We start from the raw sequence: 19135 nt of genomic DNA, 5'->3' as shown, positions 1-19135 counted from the left end.
CAAACCAAAACTATTTTGCTGTAAACAAGTTTAATTTAGCTAACATGGGTTTTTGTGTGGTCTCTTGGGCTTTTGGGGTCAACGTCGTGTGGACACTCAAGGAACTGCCGTTTTTAGCATTCATAGGCTTCATTCGGCAACAAATGGACTCTTATTTTGAAAGTGAGGACGGAAGTGACAAAGACACAGTCCGTGGCTGGTACAGGAGAAGAGGTGGTGCCGCAGGGGAAGAGGTGGTCTGACGCTTCAGCATCAGAGAGCAGCAGAGCGAAGATCCGTAGAGCGCAGAAACACAGAGAACTCACTTATCTTCCGTCTTTACTCGGGTTCAAGTAGACAGAGAAGGACGAGCATTTATCTCCAGGAACAGGACTCTTATTTCTTTAAAGCGACACTTTAACATGCTGCTGCGTTCACTGTGTGGACGGGGGAGACACCAGCCTTAGAATATAATCTGTACAAGTCTAAGAAGTTCATTCAGAAAGCAGGAAAGGTAAGATTTTAAGAAACTTTATTAACAGTAGACCTCCTTTTACAAGTGTTTCATTTCAATGACAGCTCATTTCTCTTCCTCTTTTTTTTTCTTCTCTTTATGTCTCCTCTCTATCAACTTCATGCTTCATTGCATTACAGTTTCAGTTTAAGAGCCACTCTAGATGTGCTTCATATAGGCACATTAAAACAAACACAACTCACATTATAATCATGCTTTATAAACGGTTGTAAGGACATTAAAGCAGGCTGCACACACATCACCCACTCATACCTGTAGCCTATAAACACAGGCAAAATCCAACTTTCTAATATTCTGCCAATATTGCTACTATCTGTTGTTTATGTTTGTTCCTCAGTTTGATGTTTTACTCACTTCTATTTAGGGAAGTGGTTTTAAATCATGTAGTGTTGCAGAGGGCAGATAAAACGAGTTAAAACAGTGTTTCATAATTTCATGGCATGAGAAAGTTGATGATCAATGCTTGCTTGTGTAATCTGCATTTGTTCCAAAAATCCAGGTATAAAGCAAACATAATCAAATTGTACACAAGTCCACTGTCTGTGTGCGAGCTCTGCTTTTTTGGGGTTATATTTTTCTGAAAAACCAGCAAACAAAATAAGCAAGAACCCGTGTCTTCTGTTGCCTTTCTGGTCGATGTCAGTCCTCCGTACCACCCTTGCCCACATGTGTAACGTCAAGTGCCCACAGTGTTGACACTGAAGTGGGCAAAAAGGGCATTCAAGTTCACTGCTCCTTTTACTTTACTCACAAAAACACCTGAACCATAAAGCTCCTGTGAGGAACTTTGAGTTTGTGTTGACTTTGGCACCCCCTGTGGACAAAGTGGTACCTCTTAAAGACTCTAAGTTAACTTCCTGAGTTGGTAGCAAAAATGTAGGGTGAATCCACCATACTGTGAACTAGGGATGGGCATTTCAAGCCAAAATACTATTCGATAATCATCTATTTGGCGATTATTCGAATAATCCCCTGACCTGTCCTGTTAACAGCCCGTTTGTGTGGCAATTGCGTTAACCAGCAGCAGGACAAGGTGCTGCTAGTAGCGGGCACTGACGGCGTCTGTCTCGATCTTCATATCGGTGTTACTGTGACGCGATGTGGTGTGTACGTTTTTATTTTACAGCCATGCTCAGTCTCTAGAAATGCGTGTGTAATAGTGTTAGATTCAGAAACTGAGAAAATCGCCATGACTGCCGCTAATGTTTTCTTCCTCTTTTGCTATTCAATGCAATGAGCATTCTTCTTCTTCTGTTATTTAATACAGTTAGCAAACAGCTTTAAGATGCTCTATAGCCATCGTCTGGTGGGAATACCGTATTACAACTAGGCACCAGTGAAACAAGGGGAGGTGTACTTCTAGAATGAGAAAACATTTGCAGTTACTCTTTGATTTTTACTAAGTGAACACATATTCAAATATGCATTGTCATGTCATGTCCCATCCCTACTGTGAATGCAGAATTATCTGCAACCCTTGTCCCTAAGGCTTTACAGTGAACACAGTGCATTGTGCCGTTTTCTTACTGGAGCTAGTGAAAGTCTTCAAGCCACTATTTGCTAAACCTTTTAGTGCTCTTTGCCGCTGTTGCATCCACCTTCACCATTATTATAGCCATCAGCAACTTCAGGAGCTACATCTTCTATATAATTAGATGACTTACTAAATAAATCCCTCAGTGTTCTCTTCATCTTTTCTCTTCAGCTCGTCTAATTGTGCGATAGTTAGATTTTGCACTAGTTAGCTTTTGCACTGCTGTAGTTGCGATGTGGGTCGATTTCAGAGATATTTTCTGTTTTACTTGTTATTTCATATCTTTTTTAGCCATGTATATTGTATTTTCTTGTATGCATGGCTGCTCATTGTTTTTCTCACATGTAACTGTGCTACGTGTAGCTTTACTTTGGTATGTAATGGCCAAGCAGCAACCTCCGGTCTCAAAGTATGAAGCCCATGCGGAAATGTTATAAATTGCAATTCATCAAGAATCTGCTTGAGGCTGGTTGCAGAAACACCGGAAACCACATACACGCCAATTTAAAAAAGACGGGCTTTGCAGCAGAAATAAACATGTTTACAGCCTGGTACAAAAAACCGCTTGGCTCTACGTAGCTAATTTCTCTATAGGCACACACTGTTCGGGGGGTTAATTTTTTTCTAACGCAACAGATCAGAAGACATTACTGAGTTGACTCCCGGACGGGAACACATAGCTGCTGGCTAAGAGGCTCAAACCCCGCCTCTTTACGTCACACTTTGACTGGTTGAGTTCCGCATTTCCAATATGGCTACCGAAAATTGGCTTCAAAACAGCGCTCAGGAACAGATGGGTGACGTCACGGATACTATGTCCATTATTTATACAATCTGTGGTAATGGCATACTTTAGTTCTATAACATTATCTCTTTTATTTTTCCGTAAAGGATCTGATACTTCTTCAAGTTCTGATAAATACTAACAAGTTTAAACATGGAGAACAACAGCGTGATTGACTTCTTCCCTGTTCTCTGATTCCTGACAGCTTACGCACACACACACACACACACACACACACACACACACACACACACACACACACACACACACATACACACACACACACACAAACTCACCAACACATCTGGTGCACGATGAGAAAAAAAACCCCAAACGGTTATGAACACACTGACACTTAATGCAACACTGCAAGCAACACTTCCACGCACAACTGAAACTGTTGATGCACTTTGATGATTTTCATACATTGAGATATTAGAGATGCTGCATGCTTACTGCCACCCCTCCCTATATGCAGAACATGCCCCTCACATCCCCTTACTTATTAAAGTGCAAGTGGTTGCACGAAGGCAGTGACCAGGCTTGTGTCTAAATATGATACTAATGTAATGAACATCCAGAGACTTCACCTGAGGGTTACATTAAAAGTTGAGTGAGTAGATTTGGAGAGCATTAAACATATGCATATTGGAGATTAACCTGATTTGAGATTATGCCATCCGAAAAGTATCTTAATTTATTAGATACCAGCTTATGTACACTCTCAGCGTATGCATCAGTGTATCATGTAATTTGTAACGTTTAAGCAAAAGAGCTTGTTTTCAGCATCTTCTGTGAATATACAATTTCAATTTTTCTGTATTACAGCAGTGCACTTGCTGCTTTGAAGTTTTGAACTAATGGATGAACAAGATAAGATAAGATATTCCTTTATTCGTCCCACAACGGGAAATTTAAAGTGTTATTAAAGCAGCAAAGTAGATAGTGCAAAACAGTATAAAGAAAACAAGAGCATATACAATAGAAAATCTTAAAAACTGATTAGCAATTAAAAATGTAAATTAGCATATCTTAAGAAAAGTATGTACAGAACTAAATAAGTAAATTGACATACATTTACAAATACAGTGATACAGTGAGAAATGTCCACACAGTAGTAACATAGGTTAAAAACAACGTACAGAACTAAGAAGATGGGTAGAAAAACATATTGCACATGTTAGGAATGTTATGAAGTATTGATTGCACATTTATAAATAGATGAGAAACATTTTTAAAGTTTCAGTTTCAGTGACATTTTAAAGTTTTATTTTTTGGGGGGCATTTTCTCCTTTAATAGACCGGACAGCTGAAGAGAGACGGGAAATGTGGGGAGTGGAGAGACGGGGAAGACATGCAGCAAATGGTCGAGGCCTTGAGTTGAGCCCATGACCGCTGCAACGAGGACTATATCTTTCGTATGTGGGGGTCACATTTAGACCGCTAGGCCAACGGTGCCCCAAAGTGTGACATTTTTAAGGTACTGTGTGTAGAAATGTAGTTGAGAGTGTTTGTATAGGGGTCAGTTTCTAGACTGAAACGCTCCCTTGCTCACCCCTTCCGTTGGTGAAGCTCCAGAAGCTTTAGTGACCTTCTAGCTTCTGTGGCTCCTCCTGTGATCCTCTATTCCTCAAGCTTTTAGTGTCCAAAACTTCTATCTGTACATATTATTTTGCACACACAGCAACCACTCTCGTGTTCTTAGTCTTCTTCGTCTTCCAACTGGTGCATTTTTCAACTAAGTTCAAGAACACAAATGGCCATTTCTAGTCGGTTTGTATTTCTCTGACTGTTTTGGCCTTCAAAGCAGAAAAAATAATAAGTACCATGAGAAATGATTGAAAAGAGGATCATTTGGAGTCCTTTTTTCTACAGATTATTGACCATATCTGAGATGTCGGCTACATAAGTCATGTTTGGATATTCAGTCTTTGAAAGAGGCAACAGGAGCAGGAAAACCACAAACGGGGCTGCTGTTACGATGGCCAGCTTACTTTCAGCTCTGTGGTGGTTAAATAAAACCTCAACCATGCCAAGAGAGCTTCTAAAAGGGCAGGTTGGCTTAGCAAAACCCTCGCTTCAAAGCAAAGTAAAATAAATAACACTTCACTGAAAATTCAGCTTGGAAACTAAGTCAACTTTCAATAATTCCAATAAATGTCTCAGTAGATTTCTGAGCTAAGTTTTAATCTGCAGAGTATATACTCATGATATTGAACCGACTAACTACTAACAGTTTTTGTTTTTTCTGTCAGTGGATCCTCTTCCTTTCCAGATTTTTAGACTAATCAGAGAGTCCATGTGTTTCTGGTGTTAGACCTGAACTGATCAATCATTAGATTTCGACTTTGTGGCTGTGAGCTAGATAATAAGTTCAGAAAAGTCCCCACAGTCTTACTGGAACAGTACTAAAAATGTACTTGATTTCCCCTTTATTTATGTCTGTATTTAAACACACGCTCAGCAGTTTGGACTGAAATAAGAACCATCCCTCCGCCCAACTTTTCATATGGAAATAAGATGTATTATCTGCTGTATGGGAGGCATTGACAGGGAAAAAAATCTGATGTTTAGGATCCTGAAAAAAATCTAAGTATTTTAAAAGTTGGTCAGTAATTATTAACTAACTATATTAACCATTTAATTATAATTGTAATTTAACTTTTTCAACAGTTTACTCAAGACGTTCAAGCTAACTACTCCATGCTAACTGTTTCAACTAATTCACGACTTCAAGCTGTTAAGATAGTGTATCTATGACTTTCAACTAACCTCTGCTACCTGTATTATGTTTGACTTTTAGCTTACATGTGCTACCTGCTATCTATGACTTTTAGCAAAAACTACTGCCTTTTATCAATGACATGAAGCTAACTGGTGCTTTCTTGTATCTAGAAGGTCCAGCTAGCAACACTTCATCAATGACTTTTAGCAAAATGCCACTTTCTTTTGTATAAAACTTTAAGCTAACTGCTGCTACATTTTATTTGTGACTGTTAGATAACTTTTGCAACCTTTTTGTAAAAGCTATTGCCTTTTATTAATGACATGATGCTAGCTGGTGCTGTCTTGTATCTAGAAGGTTCAGCTAGCAACACTTCATCAATGATTTCTAGCTAAATGCTACTTTCTTTTACTGCTGCTACATGTGAATGTTAGCTACATTTTCAACTGTATACTATGACTTGCAACTAAATTGTGCTCCCTTTGAAGGTACAGTGTGTATTATTAGGAATTTAGCACAACAGACTTGTTAAAAAAAATGGAATATAACATTTTCAAATTGTAAATAATAATAATAATAATCGTATACAATTTTATTTTTGTTGAATTAGAATGAGCATTTGTCTACATAAGGAGTTGGTCCTCTGCTACGCAGGCCGCCTTATTGCAGCCTGTCTCTACAGTAGCAAAATTATAATAACTAGTGATGGCCATGTGCGTTTTGGATTCTATGAGCACTACAAAGACAGCGTTTTGAATACATAGAAGAAGATGAAGATGAAGAAAGTAGAAGATGAAGATGAAGAAAGTAGAAGAAGAAGAAAAACAAAGTGGTTGTTATGCACAAAAAATATATATATTGATAGTTTCTGATATCAAAAACTTGACAAGTTTTTAGTAATAGTATGGGTGAGCAGGGGAGGGTTTCAGACTAGAACCTGGCTGCTACATATCACTAAATACTCCTGTTTCTACCCTGTACCTTTAATCAGTGATTTAGGCTAATTACTGCCAGCTTTTCTCCGTGACTTTTAGCTAGCTGCTATACTTTATTCGTGACTTTAAGCTAAATTCTGTAGTTTTATTATAAGCTTTTAGCCAACTTCTGCTACATCGGACGGCTTTTATAGTTACTGCATTTTATGTTTGCTAGCTAACTGCTGCTACATTTAATCTATAGTTATAGCTTTACTGCTGTTAGCTATCATATGGCTTTTAAGCTACTTTTAACTGACTGTTTGGCAATCTTTCAGTAGCTGGATCACTCATTTATTGTGGATTTTATGCTCTCTCTCTCTCTCTCTCTCTTTCAGTGATTTCTCAATTGCTTTTATGTAACTGTATTTTGACTTAAAATGGTCACTTATATTGTTTTAATTTTAATAATAATAATGTATTTTTTTTTGTTAACACTATTAGCTGCAGGTTCCAACATTACATTTAACAGTAGACATAGAAACATAATTGTACATGTAGACGTAACATTTCAAAATACAAAAATACAAGGGCCATGTCTAATCCTTGGTATTTAGAGTTCAGAGTTAATAAAGTTGATTGCAAGGGGAACAAAGCTGATGTATTCTACAGTCTGTATGTTTGAGCCCAGCAACTTCAGGTGCAAGAGAACTGCTTGTAAGGCATGTAAAAGTCTGCTATCGATCAAAACATGAATGTGAGAAGTTCATTTTCAAGAGCAGTTTGAAAAGAGAGAGAATGATTTTATGAAGAGGTGTTTTATTTGTCCAAGGAGTAAAGAAAATACTGAGTGCATATTTTTCAGCAGTACATGTACTCATGGCGGAGAAGTTCAGAGGTGTTCATTTTTCAGTTTGCAAGGCTACAGCTGCATAACTAAATCAACTGTGGAGTTGTTTTTTCTTTTCACGATAACTCACCACATCCTTCACTCCAATACCTCAAAGAGAGGGCGTGTTTTCTTTACGACTGTGGGAAAAGAACCAAACATAGCACCTGAGATATATCATCTGCTGTAATGGGATTCAAATCTTCACTTTGGTTTAAAGTTTAATCCAATTTGAAGAAGTTTGTTTCAGAGTTGAGGAGGACGGACAAAAGAGGACGGACCAAGACTCTTCCTCCTTTCAAAATAAAAGCGAAATTATTTTTACACTTCCTTAATCTTTTTGTCATTTCCATGTACTTTATTTATAAAGAGAATTTAAGACATGAATGGACATGAACGCAGGCTTTAGAATACAGGAACTGGAATCCAAAATGATGGAGACACATAATTACCTCTGCAGGTTTAGTTTCAGGAAGTCATTTTGGCTCCCTTAAAATAATGTTACATCAAAACTGAGCAGCAGTTTACTTCATTAAGAGCACTGTAACATTTTGAGCACTTTGACGGCCATGTGATGATTCAGATGCATTTCGCGCATCATATAAAGTCTAACTGAATTTTCTCATCTCTTCTTTTATCTGGCGGCTTGTTTTAGAAGTCAGCATCAGAAAATGTCACATTATCTGTTTGTGGTCTCAGAGAAAAGGTTGAACTTAATTATTCTCTGTATCTCTGATGAATGTTTATAGGACTCTTTTGCAGCAATAAGCTCCTGAATGACAATTAGTCTCACTGATTGTTGTTTTATCATCTTGTTTTGTGAGTCTTACACTGTTGTATACATTTACTTCTCCAACTAAAGTCAGTTTGTCAGCTTACATTAAGTGTATACTGTTTGTTTCATGCATAATCCACACTACATAAAACAAAACATGTTTTTTCAATAGTAGAGTCTTTTAAGTTGAGGTTACATCAGGGAATTAGGATTAATCCTCAGCTTTTATTGCAGAAAGTGTATGTACAATTAGACTTCCCTATGTTTTTCACTTCTTGTTCTCCTTTGATCCCAAATAAGCAAACCTGCCAATCAACTGCCGAGAGAAAAATGACTGTAGATGAGAAGCTGTGGCCACTCAGGCAATCATAATGAACTGGGTTTTTTTTCTGCATTAAGGCAGCAGTGGTGGAGGATACTTAAACTAACGCCATATATCTATATAACTTTTTCTTTAATGTGTAATGGTACTCATTGATTTGTTTATTGTTAGAAATACAGTATTTGGGGTGCCAGTGGCCTAGTAGTCTAAGTGCCCCCATGTACAGAGGCTATAGTCTTCGTCGTAGTGGTCGCTATTTCGACTCCCGGCATTGAACATTCACTGCATGTCTTCCCCCACTCTCTGCTCCCCACTCTGCCCTATCCATAAAGTCAAAATTGCCCCAAAAGTATAACTAATAAATAAATTAAAAAAATAATTAAAAAATACAGCATTTCATTTTTGCAGATTTTAGATATGTTAGTTCCGAAACATCAAGCACATAATCCTTCATATATCTGTACTCTTGTATATTTTTGTCTTTACTTGTTCAAACAAAAGACATAAAAAGTGATTTCACTGGTTGAAGTTGGATTTGGAAAGAGCCAGGCTAACTTTCCCCTTTGATTCCAGTCTTTATGCTAAGCTAAGCTAACCAGCAGCTGATTTTTGCTTCACTTTTACTGTAAACACAACTGGATGGTGCTAACTTCTCATCTGACAGCCATCAAATGTCCCCAAAAATGTTGAACTTTTCCTTTAATACTTCATAAATATCATCCTAAACACTTCATCCTGATGATTGATGCTGAAGCCTAAACATAAAGTTTTAATCCTGTGTATCATAGCGGTTAAAATGTATACATCTCTGTAGTCTTAAATCTACCTATGCCAAGACAAGCTGAATGAAAGTTTCACTGAGGGTGAGATATTATTTCTGCCTTAAAAGACGCTTTGAAATAATTTTGAAATCATCATGTGACTTCCTGAAGATAAACCTTTGAACGTCCCCAAACCACAGCGCACAAATATCTCCAAAATCATCTCAGCAGCGTGTCGACTCGGTACACAGAGGAGAGTAAAAGCAGGTTCTTACTCTGTGAAGAAGAGTTGATAAATGCTGTTTCACACTGTCCACATTTGACTTCTTCCACAGAGTTTTTTGTCCTGGACTCTCCAATTGTCCGTTCACTCCTTTCCTTAATCTCTCCGGACTCTTCAGCCGATCCTGATGGAGGCCAGAGGAAAATATACATTCAATGCAACAGCAGACGACGAGCTCAGCTTCAGAAAGGGCGATATACTGAAGGTCAGTGACTGTTCACTACTTCCTTTCTCATTATACTTGTAAAATATGTTTCATCTTCAAACCATATTTGTGATTTTTACAGATTATAAGTCCACTTGATGAGTGGTACAGAGCAGAGATGAACGGACATGAAGGATTCGTTCCTGAGAACTACATTGAGATGGAGACTCCCAGGTTAGAGACATTGGAACCCCAAAAATGGAGACTGTGTGGGGGGAGTTTGACGATTTATTTGGGATGAAATCGAATCTAATTATCGCTCAACCATCAGAAAATATATTTTGTTTGAAAGCTGAATCCTCTAAGTCAAAAACTATATTATAATCTTATTATCAGATCAAAATCAGCTGCTAGATTTGAATCAGGTTTAGAGATAAAACACAAAATTAAACAGAGAAAAGCTGAATTTGTCCTTGTTTTTTCTTCTGTGAATCTGGTTCACTATCACTCACTCATTCTGAATTTAAAATTATAATTACATTTTTTAAAGGGAATATAACCAAAATAGAAACCATGAACAGGTTTGAAAGCATGTAACGTTTAACAAAAAGTTTGTCTGAAGAGTCAGATCTTCGCTTCCTGTGGATCAGATATGAGTGTCTGTGTGCACGAGATAAGTCAAATGTAATATCATCTCTGTGTGTGGGTGTGTGTAGGTGGTTTCAGGAGGATGCAAGTCGCGGCGCTGCAGAGGAACTCCTCAGGTATAAAGAAGTTGGAGACTTTGTGATCAGAGGATGTCAAAGCTCGCCGGGAGACTTCTCCATCTCCGTCAAGTGAGTCAGGACGAGTGTGTGTCTGAAACACTATGAAAGTTATTCTACATTTTCTATCCCAAATACATCAATACACGTGATTGGTCCATTCATTACTCTGAGAGAAAAAAAAAATCAACAATGAAAGTACATGGAAGTAAAATTGTAACACTATACAGGAGAGTTGTTATATTACAAGGTGTTAGCAGACCTTATTACCTGGCGGCTAAATACTCTATTCTAATTGGTCAAAACTCAACAACAATGGCAATTTTTTTTCAACAGAAAAAAAAAGCAGTGTACATCAAATACATATCCCGTCATATCAGATCACTCCACGGAAAGAAGTCCAGAACATTTCACCTCTGCCTGTTGACACTGTGGCAAAAATGTTAGTGTCCTCTGATAGGATTATAATCTGCGTATCTACCCATTCAGTATACATTATGCCTTACATACTGTACAAAGAAGGTAGAAGTTACTGCGATGACACGAACTATTAGCTTTTAGATTTGTTGCTTTGACCTTTTTGCTCATGAGGTTTCAAGTTTTCTGACCCTTCATGCCCCCCTAATTATTAAAATAATTAAGCTTTAATAACATTTAAATGATGAATTATCTAAAAATTCAGCCAAGAATAGAAAAATGAGCCATGAAGACCAAAACAGTTTTTGTACCATGCTGCTATGAAGCTGGACATTGTAACATGGGGCTCTGTAGGGATTGACTCACTTTTGGAGACAGTCTCAAGTGGACACATGTGGAACTGCAGTGTTTGAGACTTGCTCTAAAATTGAAGTGTTTGATGTTGGCACTATTTTTCTCAGGGAAAACAAAAAAAGAAACAAACAGGCATGTCTTTCATGTCTTTATTTTAAAACACAGATAATTCAGAGAGACTTCCTCTTTCTTTTTTACACTCTGCCATTCCTGGAAACAGCTGCTGATACATTAAGTTTACAGTCAACGTTTGATCTCAGTCTAAAATGTGCCAACTGGTGGTCAAACTCACAAACAAAATCTTAAAAGCTTTGAAAAATGTCACCTTATGGATGAACTGTAACGTTTATTTGATATTGTTTGTATGTTTCTCAACGTGTTTCCTGTCTCACTCTGTCGGACATGTTTAGGGTGTGGTCTGTTCTCTCTCCTGTTTTAGCTTCATTTGTCAAAACAATAGAGAGGGGAATTTTTGGTAGTTTGAAAAAAACTTAAAAGCGAGATAGAAATCCATTTAATGTTTGGTTAATCTAATCATCAGAACCAGTAAACCATATTTCCCCTCTGTAGACCTCATTTAAAGAAGTAAACCACGACTCATGACATCACCCTCTATTATAGTGTGCTGCAAACTCTGCAAACCATTCACATGTTCACTGGCAGGAACCAGCTGCAGATACAGAGGAAGAGTTAGCAGTGAGGTTATCTGGGTGTTACTGCAGGCTTCAAATCAGCAGTCGGTGCAGATCGATGAGCTGCGCTGATACCGAGATCTCTGCATTTATATGTTGCTGCTGATCGTCACAGCTCAAGAGGACACGGTGTTGAAAACAGGTTGTAACATGAAAAAATAATATAAAATTGGATTAGATCAGATGACCCAGTTCTGCCTTCTATCTTGATCAAACCTACAGTTTCTGTTGGGTACAACAGTTTAAACTTAAACTTAAAAACCTTCAAAGTTACCAAACAAAACAGCATTTTAAATATGGTGTTGATACTTTTAGATGTTTTTTATATTTTGCCCTAAATGACTTAATCAGTACAGTGACATGGTAGATAAATTAGACTAAATGTTTCAAATAACAGGGTCCTGATGGCCTCCGTGATAACCTCAAAAATAAGACTGATTTCTTTCTGTTGGACTCTCGGGTTGTACTTCTCTCTCTGACCAGCAGAGGGCGATCAAGTAGAGCCAACAGCTGAGCCTCAGTACTGCTAGAGCATCTTCATCTACATGATCAGATGGAACAAAGCTTTAATTTAAATCTTCTCTGTTTCCTCCTCCTCTTCAGACATGAGAGTGACGTTCAGCACTTCAAAGTGATGAAGGACAGTAAAGGTCACTACTTCCTGTGGTCAGAGAAATTCACCTCCCTCAACAAGCTGGTGGAGTTTTACAAAACCACGTCCATCTCTAAAACCAGAGAGATCTACCTGAACGACGGCAGCTCAGACAACAGGAGCCCGTCGTCGGCTCAGCCGGTGAGAGAGGTGCTTCTGTTTGAAGCTAAAGGTCACAAAGGTCACACCACAGGAACCTCCTACCATGCTTCACTATACAGAAATATGTCTTGTTGTTTGTGTCTCAAAACTTCAATCTCCAATTTTTTGGTCCATAAAATGTCAATTAAAAACAACAAAAAAATACTCAATATACTTGTGTTTGCATAAGAAAAACTCAGCGATTCATCAGAACTTGTACATGACGCTTTTCTTGATTTCAGAATCTCATTGATTAATTGTTGACATCCCTAGTTAATACACTTAATTATTAACTTTGCTTCCTTTCTCCAGGTGAAGAGGGGGAGTTTACCTGAACAGCGTAGCACACCTGCAGCTGTAGCTTCACCACGCAGGGCTTCAGATCAGCCTCACAACCAGCTGGTACTCTGACCTCACTCTTTCAATCATTGTTGTTTTACTTTTAAAGAGCTATTTAACATTTTTGTCATTATTTTAAAATGCATATTTGAACGAGGACACTGAGAATACTGCTGTAACAAGTGACTCAAAATGTTGATACACATGCTTTAGATCTTTTTTCACAAACATTGTATTCTGTGTCTCTGTCTCTCAGGCTAAGAGAACAGGTCTGGAGGAGCGAGCTCACACCATTGGCCACACAGGAAGAAGCAGCCCTGTCCCCTCCGCTTTCCCTCCACGCCGCACATCTGAGACCATGCCCCTCCCCCAGGTCAGCAAGTCAATCTGATCTATTAATAAAAATATAACACCACGCATACCGTACTCTCACACAAAAGTGGACTGTGGTGTGAGAGTATGGTTTCAGTCACTTAAAACACACACTGATATTCAATGTTTCATTAACAGAAACAATTGATCCAGCAATGTTTTTCTTCTTAATGGTTGTTCATGAATCATTAAACTGTTGTCTTGTTTCATTTTTCAGCTGTAGGGAAACTTTGGGACATTATAGATTATTAAATTTGAGATAAATGTGTTTGATCCACAGTTTCAGAGTCAGGGATCAAAAGGACATGTGTGTATGTGTCTGAAATTCTAATTTATTCCCTCATAGTGTCGTTTCTACACTCAAAATATAACTTTTGGTCCCCAGAGTCCCTCCTAACAATAAGTACAGAATGTAAAGTAACTTTGATTGAACATTGAACATTTGATTTATGCAGAACTAACTCCTCTGAAAAAAGACTGAGATTTAATTTTGAAAGACAGTTGAAAACTGTCGATTTTAACTCAAACAAGTTGTTTTATTTGTAGATTTATAATAAATCTTTTAATTGTATTATATTTGACTGAGGTTTTTGCCCATTTCATGCACAAAAGCATTTTACTGAACACCTAAAATATTTCATGAAACACAAAAACATTTAAAAAAATGCAAAAAAATAAAATAAAAAGCAAAATTATTCCAGGATGTGCAAAAACAATTTACAAATCACAAAATGATTAATGAAACGCAAAACAACAAAAGCTACAAAACTACGAAATACAAAAAAAAATTCACAAAAAAAACATTATACAAAACACACACACACACACACACACACACACACACACACACACACACACACACACACTTCTCAGTACACACAAACACGATGACAGGCACTTCCTCATGTAATGGTACCAAGCGGCAACCTCCGGTTTCAAAATATGAAGCCCATGCGGAAGTGTTATAAACTGCAATTCATCGAGAATCTGCTTGAGGCTGGCTGCAGAAACACCGGAATCCACAGAGACACCAATTCAAAAAAGACGATCTTTGCAGCATTAATAAACATGTTTACAGCCTGGTTCAAAAAACGGTTTGGCTGTACGTAGTTAATTTCTGTATCGGCACATAATGTACGGGGTGATTTTTTTTCTAACACGCCAGTTCAGAAGATATTAAGATTATGAGTTTTGCCCAAATAAGGACATGACTGACTTGACTGACAGGCGGGAACACATAGTTGTTGGCTAGGAGGCTCAAACCCCGCCTCTTTACCTCACACTAGGGCTGTTTCCGAAACCGCCTACTATACTAGCAGTACGTACTGATTTGGCCAAAATTCAGTATATAGTAGGCTGTACCTACTGCCTACTACATTAGTAAGTAGTATGAAGCAGGCCGTTTCGGAAACAGCCTAAGTTAGGTTGAGTTTAGCATTTCCAATATGGCTCCTGCTGACGATTGGCTTAAGAACAGCACTCAGGAACAGATGGGTGACGTCACAGATACTATGTCCATTATTCGTAGTATATGGCTGGTACCTTGGGAAGGTGGTTGTTGTAAAAGTGTAGAATATGAGGGGAGATTTTAAAAACTAGTTTGAGTATTTAAAGACTTTGACACAAAAAGTTACTCTGAATTTGAGGGCACACATTTTTAATAACTGAAAGGTTTTGATCATCACAAGTTAACGGTAATAAACGACGTAATTCTTGAACTTATCTTGAATATTTAAAGTGCAGTAACATTTATTGAACCATCATGTGTTGATGCTTTCTGTTTCCTCCTCCACCCAACAGAGGGGCCCCTCCTCTCTGCAAGTCAAGGCGCTGTACAACTTCACTGCAGAGGAAGATGACGAGCTCGGGTTCTGCGCCGGCGACATCATCGAGGTGATGGATCGCTCCGACACCTCGTGGTGGAGAGGACGTCTGCGGGGGAGGAGCGGGCTTTTCCCTGCCAACTACACCGAACCAGTGACAAAAAAACCCTGACAGTGACTGTTACCCTGAATATACACAAAAACACACACAGACCTGGAATATGTATGTGTGTGTGTGTTTGTTTGTGTGTGTGTGTGTGAGTTTGTGTGATTGTGTGTGTGTGTGTGTGTGCTGTCTAAAGTGAGCTGTCATGACTCAGCTCTAATCTCAGGATTTAAAGGACTCAAAGTCAGTTTGTGTTTTAAGGAATATTGTCACGTCGCTGTGTCAGGTTTGTTAATCTGACACGTAGGATCTGCTGCAGGAGGCACACAGCAATATTTTATCATGTACACTTCTGTTTCTGACAGGAAGTGTTAATCTGCATTAGGGCTGTCAAAGTTGCTCAAAAATGACGTTCGCATATTCGCTCTAAAAAAAACCCATAGGTTCGAACCATTCGAATATCTATATTTGCGCATTATGTCAATAACAGGTGGACAAACTAATACAAGGAGACATAACTACTTGTATATGTGTTTTTATTTAAGATACAACATGCCTAAAACATACCTACACATACAAATCAAGTAAATGACCTAATGGTCTATACCGTAACACCTTTAAGACCGGAGACCTCTCGCTCGATCGCTCGCCCCCCTCCCCTCTCTGTGCGCAATGCGCTGAGTGAGTGCTGAACAAGACTTGTGCGAGCAATTAAAGGTCCCGACTCTTGTCCCTAATATAGGCAGGCTTCATTCAGTGATTGAAGCAAATTATATTAACATTAATTGAAGTTAAAAACGAAAAAGTAGTCCACTTACATTCTTGGCGCTTGTATAAAAAACAGAGAGGAAAAACTGCATTTTATCCCAGTGTCACTGATTGTCTTGGGCTCTTTTAGTCCACTGTCAATGTAGGGTCTTAGGCCTGACAGGTTATTTGCCAAAAACACGAGACAGTCCACATGTGAAGAGGCCCGATCTCTTTTTATTCACTGTATTCCCAACGGAGGAAAAGACGCGTTCAGAGCGCACTGAGGATCCGGGGACGGAAAGATTTCACTCTGCCGTTTGCTTCACGCTGTGCATGTGTGACTCCTGTGACCTGTCCCTGACCTCTCATGCAGTGAGCCCACTCGCAAAGCAGCCGCTGGTGTGGTTTTTTTCCACAGTCGAATATTCATTTTCACAATCGAATCTCCTTTTTTTTTTTTTTAAATATTCGAATATTCAAATTTAGAATATTTGTTGACAGTCCTAATCTGCATTTAATTTCAGCTTTAATCCGACTTCCTCTGCCGCAGAAACGTGTGTTATGAAAGTTCTGCAGCTTTCCGCTCAAGTCCAAATGCTTAAGATAAATCTGTAACTTCCTCACAGCTCATTGAGCGGGAAATACTATATTTTTATAACAGCTGTTTTTTTTTTTTTAAATCTAACTCTGAAAATAAACTAAAGATGTTTTTTTTAAGGATTTACTGAGGTTTTTCTTCCTGTGCGGTATTGTGTTTCACTGACACATTTTCTTTTGAACCCTGAATTCTATCCATTCAGTGATCTCTGTGGTTATTTTAGCAGTCTATTTTAGTTGCATGATGACAGCCAATATGAAACCAGAAGTGAGGAACTTCAAACTAAAAGCTGACAGGCTGCAGGAGAAGATTCAATGAAGTGAACTCTTCCAGAAACAGAAAGCCAAGCATAATTCAGTCTCCCTGTTTTCTACATAACTCTGATTACTGTTCATGTTTCCTCAGATTTATAAATCAAACATGTTTCTATAAAACATTAATATTTAGTGAGATATAGCTCTGGCATTATGAGGTGTTTTTATAGCAAGGAGGAGGTGAAGTGAGAACAATCCTTACCTTTACTGTGCTGCAAATCAAAACACCAACCCAGACCCTCTGAAACAAAGGTACAGGATATTGTTAACACGTTTAAAGAGGCACCTGAACTCTTAAGTTCTTACCCCGCAATAAAATGTCTCCTGTGACTAATTAACAGTTAATAACTATTGTAATGTATGAATGTGTAAACAGCATTGTAATGAGGAAAACCGCTTGGACTTGACGGCCTCCGTCTGTTGACGTCATTTGTTCAGCGAGCGATCACGTATTTTGCATGCTACGAAAAGCGCGGCCATGAGGATATCAATGGACAGGTGGTTGAAATGCTTCTTGATTGACAGAAATAAATCGTTGTGCTCCTTGGGACTTCAAAGGTACTAGCTGTACTAGAAATCTTTAATTATTTTTGAAAAATATTGCACTACCAAAGCATAGAATTTGTCATCTTTCATTTCAATGTTATTATGACACTGTAAAACCAAATGCATACCTTTTTTCATGTTATTTTCCCATATCCTGAAAAATGTTCTCGGTCATGCAAGGGGGTACTCTGCTGAAATTGTTTTTGAAAGGGGATACACAAGCCAAAAAAGTTTGAGAACCCCTGGACTAGATAATTCAATACCTTAGCGTTTAATTTTGAAAGGGACAAAAACAGGAAGTCCTGTGTAGTTACGGTTTGCTTCATGCAGCCACATCCATTCAAACAGTAGTTGGCCCCGCCCCCTGCTGCTACCTGAGAGACTCACCTGATCACACCTGAGTACCTGTCCACACAGGTCTGAGTTTGATTAGATTAGGAGAACCGTCAGTCCATCATGGCGGGCTCGCAGCTGCTCTGCATGGACGACGAGCACGTGAACGAGAAGATCCCGGAGTCCAGAGCTGAGTTCTACTACAGCGAGGAACAGCGCGCGGCGCTCGAGCGGCTGCTGCAGAGCGGCGATGGTGCGTTCAAGATGCGCCTCAAGGAGGACAACATTAAGGACTTCCTGTCCGCCAGGGAAGTCCGGCTGCTCCGCAAGACCTTCTCCGAGTATGACCCGGATACGGAGTCCGAGTCTGGGGACTCAGGGAAGTCCAAAGGGTCCTCCAGTGCGGATTCTGGGGTCCACTCCACTTACTGGCCTGAGATGTCCGACACAGAGGTACCGGCTCTGGACATCGGCTGGCCTGGAACCAGCGGCCTCTACAAGGGGGTGACCCGGGTCAGTGTGTTCACACACCCGCCCAAAGAACCGGGACCTCACATCAAGGAGGTGGTGAGGAGGCTCATCCAGGAGGCCCACAAGGTATACATATTTTTGTAAATGGTTCTAATGTGTGGACTTAATCTGCTCTCAAAGTAAAATGTATTTAGACACAAAAAGAGAAGTGATAATAAATGAATAATAAAGTAATTATTAATAATACAATTACGTTTCTAAAGGTCTAAAGAGTTTACATTTCTTTAACGGAAAGGAGGTGATGAGGAGTCTCATCCTGGAGGGGAAAAAGGTGCCTTTTTTCCACCACTATGAAAAAGAATGAACTTTAAAAACACGAGGCACATACACAAAAAAATATCTAACTTATTTGTAAGTAAAATGATTTGGAATTTCTTTGATGAACAAAAGAAATGTACATTTTTCCACATGTTAACAAAATAAATACATGATGTTCACTTATAACTAACTGAGCTGAGCCTCAAGGCTTATTCGGAGAACTTTTGAGGTACATGTACTTTTCTATTTCGTTCTACGTTACCTTGTCTTCTTCTACATTAATTTGACAAATGTAGACACTTTCTGATTAAGATTTTACACAAAACATGCCCGCCTTTAATAAAAAATATAACAGCTCAAAGCAGATCTCTTAAAATGAGCTCTACCTTAGAACAAAAAACATAACACTGAATGCATCGTCTCCACTCTGTCCACATGCAGGATAATTAGTCTGACTTTTCTGTACTGCATGGAATAAAAAAAACACATCCATTGAGTA

At 38.7% G+C, this 19135-nt stretch overlaps 2 protein-coding genes and 1 long non-coding RNA gene across 4 annotated transcripts in view; 2 read left to right on the top strand and 1 right to left on the bottom strand.

The window, feature by feature from the left end:
- Nucleotides 1-209: 209 nt before the first annotated feature.
- grap2a (GRB2 related adaptor protein 2a) lies at nt 210-16776 on the top strand. 2 transcript variants are annotated; one of them, XM_034711488.1, is made up of 8 exons: nt 210-493; nt 9554-9706; nt 9789-9880; nt 10363-10482; nt 12477-12666; nt 12979-13068; nt 13262-13378; nt 15178-16776. In XM_034711488.1, exons 2-8 carry the CDS (start codon nt 9629-9631, stop codon nt 15370-15372), a joined length of 882 nt encoding a protein of 293 aa, XP_034567379.1. In that variant the 5' UTR covers nt 210-493; nt 9554-9628; the 3' UTR covers nt 15373-16776. The 2 variants fall into 2 exon arrangements, with proteins under 2 accessions (XP_034567379.1, XP_034567380.1); XM_034711489.1 differs by having other exon boundaries at nt 9620-9706; nt 15178-15820.
- Nucleotides 15018-18344, bottom strand: LOC117832389. Its single transcript, XR_004635179.1, has 3 exons — nt 17902-18344; nt 17171-17209; nt 15018-15341 (listed from the first exon to the last, which is right to left on the bottom strand). It is a non-coding gene; the product is annotated as an uncharacterized LOC117832389 (long non-coding RNA).
- Nucleotides 17355-19135, top strand: part of fam83fa (family with sequence similarity 83 member Fa) — a 17496-nt gene continuing 15715 nt past the window's right edge. The window contains exon 1 of the mRNA XM_034711487.1: nt 17355-18444. Within this exon, the coding sequence (XP_034567378.1) occupies nt 17971-18444 (474 nt within the window). The 5' untranslated portion in view covers nt 17355-17970. The remainder of the gene's footprint in view (nt 18445-19135) is intronic.

This window comes from Notolabrus celidotus, chromosome 20 (assembly GCF_009762535.1).
Source record: "Notolabrus celidotus isolate fNotCel1 chromosome 20, fNotCel1.pri, whole genome shotgun sequence".
Taxonomy (NCBI): Eukaryota; Metazoa; Chordata; class Actinopteri; order Labriformes; family Labridae; genus Notolabrus; species Notolabrus celidotus.
The sequence above is the reverse complement of the archived record's forward strand: the minus strand, read 5'-3'. Positions and strand labels throughout refer to the sequence as shown.

What these genes read in the sequence shown, in the direction of transcription:
- grap2a (XM_034711488.1), top strand. Translation starts at nt 9,629, where the DNA reads ATGGAGGCCAGAGGAAAATATACATTCAATGCAACAGCAGACGACGAG. An exon ending in ATTGAGATGGAGACTCCCAG is followed by an intron (nt 9,881 to 10,362) that starts GTTAGAGACATT and finishes GGGTGTGTGTAG; the next exon opens with GTGGTTTCAGGAGGATGCAA. An exon ending in AGACCATGCCCCTCCCCCAG is followed by an intron (nt 13,379 to 15,177) that starts GTCAGCAAGTCA and finishes TCCACCCAACAG; the next exon opens with AGGGGCCCCTCCTCTCTGCA.